At 43.3% G+C, this 14,231-nt stretch overlaps 1 protein-coding gene across 2 annotated transcripts in view; it reads right to left on the reverse strand.

The window, feature by feature from the left end:
* Positions 1–14,231, reverse strand: part of GABRA2 (gamma-aminobutyric acid type A receptor subunit alpha2) — a 70,879-nt gene that overhangs the window by 22,166 nt on the left and 34,482 nt on the right. For both annotated transcript variants that reach the window (XM_053402714.1, XM_053402715.1), the window contains 2 exons: positions 1,479–1,699; positions 271–353 (listed from right to left, as the gene is read on the reverse strand). In XM_053402714.1, coding sequence (XP_053258689.1) covers positions 271–353; positions 1,479–1,699 — 304 coding nt within the window. The remainder of the gene's footprint in view (positions 1–270; positions 354–1,478; positions 1,700–14,231) is intronic.

The following is a 14,231-nucleotide window of genomic DNA, read 5'->3' on the forward strand; positions in this document are numbered from 1 at the left end:
GGTCAATAAATGACATTACTTATGATGAATGCTGCAATTAGGCCATAATATCTTCTGGAAAAACAAGAACCCAGGGAATTAGCTAACATGTTCAAAGACAAAAGCACTGGAAATGAATTATTTTAGATATAAAAAACCCAGAACATATAATGCAGCACAATGTTGCTGAAGCATACATAAATTGTGAGCAAGTCCAAGAGCAGAAATGAGATGTTGAACTACGTAAGATATTTACTAGCTAGAGGCTGCGCTTTTAGCCATGTTACTTACAGCTGCCAAATTTCAATGGGCATGAATGGGCATCCATAGGGAAGTCTTCTAAGTGCATTGGACATTCAGCCTGGACAGTAAGCCTAAAAGGGAAAAGACCACTATATACTTAAGTCTGCTGTTAAAGAGTCATGAAAACCAATTCCATAAAAATAAACTGAATTTACAGATTGCAGAGATTAATTACACAAAATCAATTAAAACTTAACCCTCTATTTGTCCTTTATTTGTTTTATTTCATCCTTCAGAGGATACTGCCTCATCACAACAAAACGGATCCCAAAACTATAAGGCCAGCTGAATGAAATGGCAAATTACGGAACTACAGGTTACCCATTAACATTCAATTCAAAAATACGTGCCACATGAACAAAGAAGTCCTATTAAAGGAACGTACCTTAAATAAAACTGATAAATAATTTAATGTTGATTGTTTCAATAAAAGCAGCCCAGAAAATAAATGCATCAAAGCAAAAACTCATCTAGCAAAACTAGAAACATGCAGCAAACTGGTTTGCATGAAACACTAAGTCAAACCATGGCTTAGCATGAACATACAAGCATATGGGTTCCCATGGGCAACACACTAATTCCTTGGACCTCTTGCTTTGGCTTATTGATTCATCTGAACTCAGGCTCATAGGTGTTCTCATTATAGACAAGCCATGTGCTGCAAACAAGGTTTGTGCTTGGTTTACAGCTTGTGGTTGGGCTGAAAGAGACGAGCCTAGGTTCAAATGCTAAGCCCTGGATAGCGCAACAGCAGAAATATCAGTAGAGGAGTGCAGTGGCTGCAGTCTCCTTTTTTAGAATCCACATGTTCATACAAAATGAACCAATATTTGCAAACTGATAAGTTTATGTATTTTTTTGCAAATGTAACAGATCTCTGATCCACCTGTATTGGAGCATCTCAAAAACTATTCATCTGATAGTTTCATAGCATGCAATGGTGGTATGTACGTGTGAATAGGCTACTAGGGAGGTCTTTAGATTAACAGGGCCCTGGGAAGGATGAGGTTCTTTTCTGCATCCAGTACCTCTGAGAAATGGATGGCGTATTTTGCCATGTTAGGAGTCTGCTTACCCAAGTGTTTGCTGCAGGATGCCATGAAATGAGAGTGTTAATAATAGGGAACATGCTGGCTTGATGCTAAAGTGAGGACAGCTTACCAGGACAGTGATCAAAGACAAAATAAAATGTGCACCTCATGGTATATAAGAGAGTCCCGTCATCTTGAATTCGTAGTAGCTTATTTGGCATTGTCATGTTGTGAGCTACTGACTTCTTTCCATTATGAAAGAATGTATCTGGAGTCCAGATTTTGCTGGCCATTAAATTGTTCAGTCGAAGAATGTTCATTGGACCCTTAAACTTTAATCTCTCATCTTTCCATCTTTGGCGGAAGAAAACATCTATTGTGTATTCCTGAAGTGGGGGGATATTAAAAGTGTTTTAAAGTTAGTTACTATCAGTCCATATCAATAAAGTGAAAGTAGCACATTACCAACTTGGAGAAAAAGCAAGGAGAGGCAGAACAATCAATACATATTTAGAAATTGTGTGTGTGTGTGTGTGTGTGTGCGCGCGCGCGCGCGCGCGCATACTTTCAAAGTTTTGCTGCACGTCTGCATGGCTCATGAAGTTTCCTGTGTACAATGTTTCCAAACTGTGTTTACGTTTGGACTTTGGTGAGTCTGTAGTGGATAATATAGCATGAAGGGGAGAAAATAACCAGGAAATGATTCTCTTCATGCCATGACTTCATGAAGTTGCTGGTATCATTAAGAAGATATCCTAAACAGATCTGCAAGATCATAATGGAACTCAATATATGTTTAATATCTTTATTATATTCACTTCGCTGCATTCATGAAAAACAGATGCAGAAAAATTGGCCTATACATTAGATGCCATATTTTCAGACAGCAATAAATTTATTCCATCCTTCAATTTTATTACCTCCTTCAAAACATTTTTCTCGATTTTAAACATTTTTGAATGTTTTGTTTTAAAGGGTTGTTTTAAGTTCTTTAAAAGGATATACCCCAAAATACAAAAATTTTAAATCCTGCAAAACTATGCTAAAGAATTTTGTTGCCTTAGCTATTCCCCTCATTAATAATACACACAATGATAAACATACAGCTTCATTTTACTACCTAATGTGTTCCAACTTAATTTTGCTAGCTAATGTGATTCTATGATGGTTGCTTTGCATATCGACAGTCCCAGATCCTTGCAATTCAGTAGAGTAATTGCAAAAAAAGTGAGGTCTTCTTGTTAATTTGTGCCACAGTAAATATTTTTAATAGGAGTACAGTGCAGCATTTGATACACTTCCATTCTGCTAATTTTCTTCTGGTAATGCAAACTTCAGTTTCAGCAGCCTGGAAAACAGGGAAATATCATCAGAATAGGTAAACCTGGAATACAATCCTCCACACACTTACCTGGGAGTAAGTCCCATTGAGCTCAATGAGGCTTACTCTTTAGTAAGAGTAATGGATAGGATTGCACTGTTGGCATGGATATTGTTTGCCCCTCTAGCCCCTCAAGGACAAGTCATGACAAACGCTTGCTATTTCAATGACTGTCTCACCAGAGTGGTGCATGCTCTAGTTATCTCTCGCTTGGACTACTTCAATGCGCTCTATGTAGGGCTACATTTGAAGATGACCCGGAAACTGCAATTAATCCAGAATGCGGCAGCTAGACTGGTGACTAGGAGTGGTCACCAGGACCACATAACACCGATCCTGAGAGATCTGCATTGGCTCCCAGTATGTTTCTGAGCACAATTCAAAGTGTTGGTGCTGACCTTTAAAGCCCTAAACGGCCTCGGTCCTGTATGCCTGAAGGAGCGTCTCCACCCCCATCGTTCAGCCTGGACACTGAGGTGCAGCGCCGAGGGCCTTCTGGAGGTTCCCTCATTGCGAGAAGTGAGGTTACAGGGAATGTGACAGAGGGCCTTCTCGGTAGTGGCACCCACCCTGTGGAACGCCCTTCCATTAAATGAAAAGGAAATAAGCAGCTATCTTATCTTTAAAAGACATCTGAAGGCAGCCCTGTTTAGGGAAGTTTTTAATATTTAATGCTGTATTGTTTTTAACACTCAAATGGGAGCCGCCCTCCTTTTGATCTGTGGATAATGATGATAATGATAGTGATGACAACAACAATGTTATTGTTTATACCCCACCCATCTAACTGGGTTGTCTCAGTCACTCTGGACAGCTTCCAACGCATACAAAAACATAATAAAATATCAGGACAATAGGCACAGTTAGCAGGATTCCAGAGTAAGGATGCGTTGGGGGAGCCATAGCAGCCAGATGGCAAATTCCTGGCTGGAGTTAGGAAGATTGGGTGGGTGCCTGTGGCAGAGGTGCTGGATGGGCTTGGGGCTTCCCAGGATTGGTCACCTGTCTAAGGAGATCCAGCAGCTATAAATGCTGCTTATGAGCGGCTGAATTTAACCACTAAAGCCCTTGGGGAAAGATAAGCAGCCTCAGCAGTGGGCTGACTGTTTCTACCTGTGTTGAAAATGCAGGGAGATGACTTGAAGGCTTTGCAGGAGTGGACGAAGGCCATTGAGGAGGATGTGGCTCGGGAAAGAGATATGCAAGCTACCATCTGTGAAGTTCTAAGGGATTCAGGCAGAAAGTTAGAGAAGCAGGAAAAGGAGCTGCTCACACTGGCTTCTCAATGTGGACAGAAAAGGGGACACTGTTTGCATAGCCCTTGGGTACAACTATTCTTGGTCGACTTGCTTGGTCACCATCAGGATGGGATGATAAAGCTGAGGACAGCACCTTGAATGAGGAAGGGGAAGTAGTGATGATGAGGCTGGCTGCATGTCCTTTGATGCTGGCTAAAGTGAAATAGTGTAGGGTTAGTGCTGCCCCAGCCCTGCCAATCTAGGTGAATACTGTTCATGATGATAAATCTGGTGAGCTCATGGAGCTGGCTAAGTAATTTCATCAGTAGCCACGTGAAACACTGTTGGCCTGGCTGTTACATTTGTGGGTTGAAGGAGAGGGCAGTTTGAGTCTCTTGATGGGAGAGGCAGTGAGCAATGTGGCTGCACACCCAGCCCCAAGGCAGCAGCTGCATGGGTCTCAGAAGATGCAAGGCAATCACTGTTTGCTTGATTGGATTATAGCCATATATCAAGATGCTTGGGGAGCAATAGCAGAGGTGGAGGTAGAACACCCCCATGGCATACACAGGCAATGGCAAGTCCGCTCCACTTACAACTGGGACTTCAAACTCCTACTGGCACTTATGCAAGAACAGCCCCAAGATCTGGGTGGGCCTTGAAAGCAGTGCAAGTTCTAGCAGACTACCAAGAAGAAGTGAAACTGATCCTCCAGGCTCCACAGAAGTTGCCCTATCAGGCTGGGGAAAGGTTGCTTCAACTCATATTAGAACAGGCTGTAGTGGCTGCAGTGTCAGGGGAAGCAAAGGGTTTGGCTCAACTCAGCCCGCTGGTGGAAGCCCTCTGGCAAATTGCAAGCTGCTGAAATGCTGAGCTCAGCTCAGCGACAGCTACTTGTGTAGTACTGGTACAAGGAGAAGAGGTGCCTAGAATTGTGCCTAAATGATATTGTCTGCTTGTTCAAAGGTTGCACCTGGAGTGGATAGCAGCAGTCACAGCCATCATAATCTGAAGGGTCCCAGGGTTCCTCTACTGACTGTATCCACACTTGTGCCAAAATGTTTCTGTAGTTCCTGTAGACCAGGAGCTTGGCTGTCATCAACTCCCACAGTGGAGGTGGAAATCTCTACCTCAATTGGACCCATCGATCAGCAGAAAATACTGGCTCTTATAACTGCTGGATCTGCACACAGATGCCAGTGCAAGGACATGGTGGTTTCCCCAACATATTTCAAGCCATTGGATAAAAATGATTATTGTGTGGTGCAATGTTATTTGAATGCTATGCTAAGCAAGTGCACCCTGTCCTATCCATCAGTACCCCAGCGTGTATAAGAGTTGCTCTCTAATCTTACCTTCTCAGTCAATGCAATGAGACGAGAAGGGAAAATGTATCCTGAAGGGATTAGGGTCATACTAAGCAGATGTGGAATGGGGTCATATGGTTAACTCCTTTATATGCCATCAGTCAAGCTGGAGGGATTTGTTGGGACCAACAAAATGCAACGTACAGTAGACCTGGTAAAAGGGAACCTATATGGAGCATGGGATCAACACCCTTGGGTTGTTTCCTGGAGCCAGGACCACTACAGACATGTTATGGCCTGGGACTAACTGGACCAGACCCCTGGGATTTACTGGGTGAGAACAAATGGTACCTATTGGGTATGTGGGAACTATGCCTGGCTGTGGTTGCCCCCAGGGTGGCATGGATGATGTTACCTGGGTCTGCCTTGGGTACCGTATCAGATGATGCCAGCCCTGTCTAGTGACAGGGCATTAAATTGGCGAACCTGGAAAGGAAGATGGACTTTGATCAGTTTTTAGCCATGGTGATTATTTGATAGTATTGATTCCACCTGCTGGAATTATATTCACCATGATGAAGATCAATGAGTTTGCTGAGATAAGGCAGGCAGCTTTAAACACACTGCACTGGGGTTGGCTGCCCTCAATGAGGAAGCCTCTGCCGTGAAAGCAGCTGTCATGCAAAACAGGCTAGCTTTATATATGATTGCAGCTGCTCAAGGAGGGTGTTGTGCTTTTATAAAGCAGCGGTGCTGCATATATAGCCAGATAAACTAGCTTCCTAAGTAAAAGGATGCATGCTTTGTATCAAGATAGCACTAAGACAGCCAACTTGGAACAAGAAACATGGAGGATTGTGATATAGGTTCCAAAGGCTTGGAGGATGGTGGCACTGCTTACTAATTATTATTGTAACAATTACAGTGATAGGATTGATTTTTGTTGTTGTTGTTGTGGATTTTGCTTGCAACCGAGTAACAAATGCACCACACAACTCCCCTCCTTTGAGACCCCAAGGGAACTACGGAAGAACACATGGGGCAGATTGTGTAGATCCAAATGGTGCAAATGTCCTGGGAGGCCTGTAAATGTCACCTTGGTAGTCAAGATAACCCCGGCTTTGAAACTTTGAAGCCTTAGTTTTGGTTTAGTTAGTTTGGAGAGGGGAGGCTTCTCGTGCTGACTGCCTTATCTGAGAGATGGGTTGGGAAGGTGCCTCTAAGCAAGGGGTGTGTTAATTGGGCTATTAGTTCCTTTAAATAATCAGAACCAGCGAAGGCGGTGAAGGTCCTGTGTGAGTGCCTGAAGGCGGTTGGAGGATGGATGGTGGCTAACAGATTGAGGTTGAATCCTGACAAGACAGAAGTACTGTTTTGGGGGGACAGGGGGCGGGCAGGTGTGGGGGATTCCCTGGTCCTGAATGGGGTAACTATGCCCTTGAAGGACCAGGTGCGCAGCCTGGGAGTCATTTTGGACTCACAGCTGTCCATGGAGGAGCAGGTTAATTCTGTGTCCAGGGCGGCTGTCTACCAGCTCCACCTGGCACGCAGGCTAAGACCCTACCTGCCCGCCGACTGTCTCTCCAGAGTGGTGCATGCTCTAGTTATCTCCCGCTTGGACTACTGCAATGTGCTCTATGTGGGGCTACCTTTGAAGATGACCCGAAAACTGCAATTAATCCAGAATGCGGCAGCTAGACTGGTGACTGGAATTGGCCGCCGGGACCACATAACACCTGTCCTGAGAGATCTGCATTGGCTCCCAGTACATTTCCGAGCACAATTCAAAGTGTTGGTGCTGAGCTTTAAAGCCCTAAGTGGCCTTGGTCCTGTATACCTGAAGGAGCGTCTCCACCCCCATCATTCATCCCGGAAACTGAGATCCAGCGCCGAGGGCCATCTGGTGGTTCCCTCATTGCGAGAAGTGAGGTTACAGGGAACCAGACAGAGGGCCTTCTCGGTAGTGGCGCCCACCCTGTGGAACACCCTCCCTTCAGATGTGAAGGAAATAAGCAGCTATCCTATCTTTAAAAGACATCTGAAGGCAGCCCTGTTCAGGGAAGTTTTTAATATTTAATGCTGTACTGTTTTTAACATTTGATTGGGAGCCGCCCAGAGTGGCTGGGGAAACTCAGCCAGATGGGCGGGGTATAAATAATAAATTATTATTATTATTATTATTATTATTATTATTATTATTATTATTGCCATCTTACTTAGCTTGTTTAACATATTAGCCCCTCACAGACAAGACATAATGAATGCTGTTTCGGAGTGCAGTAGGGCTCTGGAGACTATCTTGTCAGTTTCACCTTCTTCTAATAAAGCACTAGCACGGATCACTCTGATGTTTTTGACATCTGTTTTTGGAACCCCTGCACCAACCCACTCACACTGGCCCTCCTTTTGGGCTTGTGGATCAGGGCAGTTCTTGTTGAACTGCCACCCTCTTCAGTTATAGCACAGAGTCAGACTTGTTCAAAGTCAGAAGTGGTCTATAAGGTGAAATCTATGAAATTTGGCTGGGCGCACACACCACTGAATTCAAAAATTGGCAACTTAACCTAAAAGCCTCAAGATGAAATCTGGCTGAGCTTTCTCTACTCCTGTATGCAACATTCAATAGAAGAGATATTCAGTTTTATGGAAGGTTTGGATGTGAGTGTGGGATGTGATGTTCCAAATTCGATTCAGTGTAGGCCATGGCAACATTCCCACCTTGAAAACTTCTCCTTTCGTTGCAGATGTTCTGTTATGCATTTGTATTCACTAAACAGCATCTCATAAATCTACTTGGTACAAGTAGATGTGAAATATTGGCATGTGTAAATTTCTGTAAGTGATAAAAGTATATGCCCACCTCCCTTGTGGCTGATAAATCAGAGAGTGAAATCCAGCTGCTCATCAGTTTAGATATCAGTGCTCTTGGATGATTGGATGAATCTGGAGACATGCGAATGACTAGTCCAAAATCACTGTAGCCTCGCCATTTCATGTTAGGGGTGTTTGGATCATACTTTTGGTAAACACAGACATTTTCATACATATTTTGCTTACAAATTATTGCTTCTCAACATATATATATATATATATATATATATATATATATATATATATATATATATATGAACAACACACACACACAATTCCTTGGCATACCATCTTCATAGTCATAAGGCAATTTAGTGATAAGCATTCCTAATTTAATTTTGCCTTGTTTTAGTTTCAGAACTGTTAATACTGTACTGTATCAGAAACACATCTAGGAAGCTTATGAAGCCGTTTTGCGCAAACAGCATTTTCAAAAACAAAGCACACACTTCTGCCAGGTATCTGAGCACAGATGCTTTATGATATATACCTGAGTGAGACACACTCAGTAAAAGTGGTGTGGCTCCCTCAATTCATTTTGTTGCTAAGTAATTCCTTACTGCTCCCTTTTAATGAATTCTAATCTTTGTGCCAAACATCAATAAGGATTCTGAAGAAAGTTCCTTAACAACAGTAATTAATCAAACTGGATTTAAGCTTGTTGGTGTCTTTGGTATCTTATCTCTCTTACATCGTAGATGTTGATTCATATTATGGATGCTTGTTCGGTATTATTTTATTAACACTATTGCTACATGTTTGTCATGGTCTTTTGGCCAGAACAATAAACTTATAAACTTGAACAAAAGTAATTAGAGATAGACAAATCTGTCAATTTCAGTTTCTCACACCCCCCTCTTAAATGCAGTTTGCCACGTTTCTGCATCAGTTTGATTAAATAAAGAAAAGTTCTCACAAAAATTCATCAGCATTCTGATGCATATTTCTTCTAATACACACATTTTGCAAGCAGTTTTCCATATTATGAGCATTTCTGTTATCTGCACTAATATGTGCACTTTTTTTGATACACTTGACCCTAATTTAACATTGAGGGAGGGGTGGGTTTGCAGAACCAAAATCACAAAATTAAAAGAAAAGCAAATTTTGATGACTACTTGCATTTTGGTTGATGCATTGCTTCCAGAAGCATGGATTAGGTAGGTCCGTGTTGAAAAGTGACCCAAACTGAATTTCTCTCCCATCCTTAATAGTAACTGTGTATTCCTCAACCAATTCCCAAATGGCGAGAAGTTTCAGGGATGCAACACATACTGAACTATTGAAAATTCCATACATCTCTCTCATATATTCAGTGCAGGGGTCTTTCCAATGTCCCAGTGCACTCTTCAGAATTGTCATCAGGACCTCATAAGTGCCAAGTAGCAAAAGTATGACTGGGTTTTCACCAGAATAGAAGTTCTAAAAGCCTATTCTAGTACAGCCATACCTTGGGTTACAGGCGCTTTGGGTTGCGCGATTTCGGGTTGCGCACCGTGCCGAACCCAGAAGTACCGGAACAGGTTACTTCCTGGTTTCGGCACTTGCACATGCACAGAAGCACTAAATTGTGCTTTGCGCATGCACAGAAGTGCCAAATTGTGACCTGCGCATGCGCAGATGTGGCGCTGCGGGTTGTGGACGCTGCGGGTTGCGAACATGCTTCCTGCACGGATCACGTTCGCAACCCAAGCATCCACTGTATTACATGAGCAGCCTGGGAACCACTGAGGCACAGTTCACCCCCCCCCAAAAAAAAAAATACCATAAGGGTAGAACAAGAAGTTTATATGGGAAGAATCTTTAATATGCCTCACTATAATACCATCTGCATTGCCAAAACTCTCCAGTGAATTGCCAGACTGGGTCTAAACTTCAGTCTGGGCAACTGCAAATATGACTGACATGGCCAAGACTCCTCTAATACACCGAGGGGTCAGTAAAAACCCTCCCTTCTTGTTGCAGTGATACTGGTGCTTCAGAAAGAGTCCAATACATGATGGATTTAACAGTTTAAATACTTTGGGCAGCACTGAATTCCTACAACATGGCAACGAAGACAATGGGGACAGGGGATACCACACATTTTCTAAATCCATCCTTCTTTTTCCTGATTGTAAGGAAATGTGTTGTACATTTTTCTAAACGAAGTGAATATGCAATTAGCTATTTAAATCAGGACTTAATGCTATAGGTTTCCTTTGTCAATTATGGTGATTAACTGTTCAGAGTTCCTGATTTGTTTTTCTGTTTTGTGTTTTAGGGGAGTAACTTTCTTTTTAATTTTTTTAAGTGAACACAGCTTTTCCTCTCAGGCTAATGTCAGAATAAATTTACATCGCTGGCTTCTTTGCAATTCTTTAGGGCTTTTTCATCACAACACTAAGCTTACACATTTCATAAAAACAGCTACAAGACAGCTGAATCTCCAAAGGTGCAATCTGCTTTATCCTTGCACTTTGCCTTCCTTTTGATGGTCTCTATTATTCTACATAACAAAGCCGAAAATCATCTCTGCATCCTTCACTCAAAGCATTGTTACTAATGCACTGAGCCTAAACTTGTAAAGCAGTGATTGAAAGTAAGGTTAGATTGGGAACAAATAGAGACATCCAGCTTACTTCGAAGGAGTCTGGGGGGCAGAATACCATGCAGTTGCATGTACCTAGTACACCGTGAAGTGAAAAGCAAATGGAGAGAAAAGCACTGCTTAGCTTTTGCCCTTTAGTCTATTCCCCCCCCCGAAACTCCACCATACCACCAAGCAGCTTTTATCTCTGCAAAGTTCTAGATCTAGTGAGATAAAATGGGTCTAGAACTAGAATACTGGTGGGAATACACAGCTGAGAAATACAGAGTTTCACTGCATGCAATTGCAGGATAACATGTAAAGGTAAAGGGACCCCTGACCATTAGGTCCAGTCGTGACCGACTCTGGGGTTGCGGCGCTCATCTCGCTTTATTGGCCAAGGGAGCCGGCGTACAGCTTCTGGGTCATGTGGCCAGCATGGCTAAGCCGCTTCTGGCGAACCAGAGCAGCGCACGGAAACGCTGTTTACCTTCACGCTGAAGAGGTACCTATTTATCTACTTGCACTTTGGCGTGCTTTCGAACTGCTAGGTGGGCAGGAGCAGGGACCGAGCAACGGGAGCTCACCCCGTCGCGGGGATTCGAACCGCTGACTTCTGATCGGCAAGTCCTAGGCTCTGTAGTTTAACCCACAGCGCCACCTGCGTCCCTTTTAGGATATCATGTAGTTTGCACCTAATGAAGTGAATCTCTTTAATGCTCCAGGCTGACACAGATGCATATTCCTGCATTACAGGTGGTTGGACTAGATGATCAGCAGGGTCCCTTCCAAGGCTACAATTCTATGATTACATTACTCTAGGCATGAAGCAAGAGGTGTCTACTAATATGCAGGGCAACCTATATCATTTGACACAGATTTAAGATCATCTTAAGTAAGACCATTTGGTTCTTACCTGTAAAGGGGATACCCCTACATGTAAAAAGATGGCCTCAGTGGGACTTGAGCTCCACCTGGTGGTTGAAGGCAAATCTGTAGCTCCAAATAGAGTCTTCAAAAATCCCTATCTCATCTGAAATTCTCAGTTTTCCATTATGAAAAGCCAGAGAAGGAGAAGCAGAACAGATAAGAGGAACAGCCAATGAAAAACAAACAAAGAAACAAAAAACACTCTCTGCTGGATAAATAACCAATAAAAAGTGGGGGGCGGGGACTCAGACAGACTGGACCATGCGTAGTTCAAAAAACTCAGACAGGAAGAAAAAAACTATATAACAAGGTGAGGCCTGGAGGTCATATTGTTACATGCACAGAAATCCCCCTTTGTGAGGGGGGTAGGAATGTCAATTCCAGATGAAAACCCTGTTCGATGGTCTCCAGGACCCAAAGGTCTGACATGATGGCCTGACATCTGTACAAGGGAGAGAAGACCTCCTATAGGCTGGTTTCAGAACTGATGCTTGTATCTTCTGAACTAGTTGAATGAACGAAATCTAAGGAATGTTTCTTATTGCTGGCTTCCGGTTCCCCTGCGAGCTTTATTCCAGGAGCAATAGGAGGACCAAACTTCTCTTCCACTTCTGTTGGGTCTGAGAAATCAAAGGGCCTGGTAGGATTGTTGGAGGATCTGGTAGGACTGGTAGGATCTGAAAGGAGCACTTGTCATCCTTCTTATGGGCTTGAGGGCATGGCCTTATTTTCATCCTTTGATTCCACAAGCACATCCTGGAGTGCAGCAGCTCTTAAGAGCATGCCCCCCCCCATAGATTTCCATAGCTGAACTGGAGCAGAAGAGAGCAACCACTTCCCAGTGGCACAACCAGAGAACTCTCCTTACCAAGTCACTTGCCACCAATAAGCAACCTGAAAACTGAATCACATCTGAAATAAATGCTGCCAACTTTTAAAGCTTAAGAGAGTATTGAGCTATAGATTAGCCTCATCCAGCAGGTCCTCCAGTCTCAAGAGAGAAGCTTTGGCAAAGATGGGGACAGAAGAAGTTACCCACACCACCGACTCCCGCATGCGCTCACTTGAGACCCAAATCCAGTTCCTGCTCTGTTGTGCATCCAAGTCCTTAGGATGAAGTATGTGATGGGCTGATCCTGTCACCAGTGCATCAACAAGCAGCAATTTATCCTTGCAACTGATCCATGACTTGTTGCTCCAACCTTTAATGATCGTTGCATTAGCCACGGTTGTGTTGAAGAGGTGTATCCAGTTCAGATTCAATAACCTTAGGGACTAAGGCAGGCAACTTCACCATCTTGGACTTGGGTTTAGGATCCAGACATACAGAACTCTGCTCTCACCCCACTGCTGCTGCCTCCACCTCCCAGCTTGTATAAATTCAGCCTGGACAGTGAAGACACCACTAAGAAGCCTTGTCTGGCACTCAAAGATGGAGGGGGGAAAGCTATTTAAAGGCACTCCAAGAACCAGGGCCTTGTGAGGCTTCCACAGTTGCTTTTTGATGCAAGGGAGGCAGGAATTAGTGGAAATTACTATGTCTGTCTTTCTTTCTTTTTCCTGCACAGGGGCTGAAGTTGAAGCTAGCTAGCACCAAGAGAGCTGAGAGGCCCACAAATGCTGTTTGCAGGGAATGGAAGACTTCTTGAGAGCTTTCGCCACGTTGTATGGCAGTAACTGAGAACAAATGGGGTTGGAGAAAATGGAATATGGAAATGAAGTGCCCAGACACAGATAAGGATCTTCAGGCTGAGGTAAAAACAGCTGGTCCTGCCATGGAGACAGAGAAAGAGCGAACGATATTGGGTCACAGAGACAAAATGAGAATGGAATTCAGGGCTAAGGAAAATGGCTGGCAGAAGGGAAGGGAAGGAGAAAAACACTACTCTTCTTTTCTATTCTATTTTTCAGAAACAGAAAGAGGCAGCACAAAAAACACACAAAAACAAACACACAAAAACAGAGAAAGGAAACAAAGAAAATAAAACTACAAGCCTGAACCAGCAAATGAAATCTCAGAGAAGTAACAAAGAACCGCTTTATTGAAGGCAAAATTGAAAACTGAGGATTCCACAGGAGAGAGTAACTTTTGAAGATTCTATTTCTTTTGCCTTCAAGAGCTTGGTAGAGTTCAAATCCCACTTGCGGTCATCTTTACAAGCACAGAAAAATATCTGACTTATGTTACCTCCTTTCTGTCTCTGAAAAACATGTAGCACCCATACTCCCCCTGTTCCTGTGGTAGATGTCAGGAAACACAAGCTGTGCATGTCCTATGCAATCTGCACAGGAGGAAGGAAGTGAAGCAACATGGTGAAGCCAAAGCCTTCGCTCCAATTCCTTGTCTCCATTTTCCTTTCCCGTCCCATATATTGCTTTAGGATTAGCTTAAACACGTAAGCAAACATGTGTCTACCTGCCAGATTCTGGATTTCGTTCATCACTTTGCCCCATTTTACTGTATTCAAGAAATGAGAATCCAGGGGAGGATAAGGAGGAGATGAAGCAGCAAGACTAGAGAGGGTGATGGGCTGGTTTCTCTATGGTTCTCACTGAGTTCAATAGACAAAGGTTGCAAGTTGCGATCCAAGTCAATAATTGCCACATCTAGGTTGGAGGGGT

The sequence above is a fragment of the Podarcis raffonei genome, chromosome 9 (genome assembly GCF_027172205.1).
Source record: "Podarcis raffonei isolate rPodRaf1 chromosome 9, rPodRaf1.pri, whole genome shotgun sequence".
In the NCBI taxonomy this organism is placed as follows: domain Eukaryota; kingdom Metazoa; phylum Chordata; class Lepidosauria; order Squamata; family Lacertidae; genus Podarcis; species Podarcis raffonei.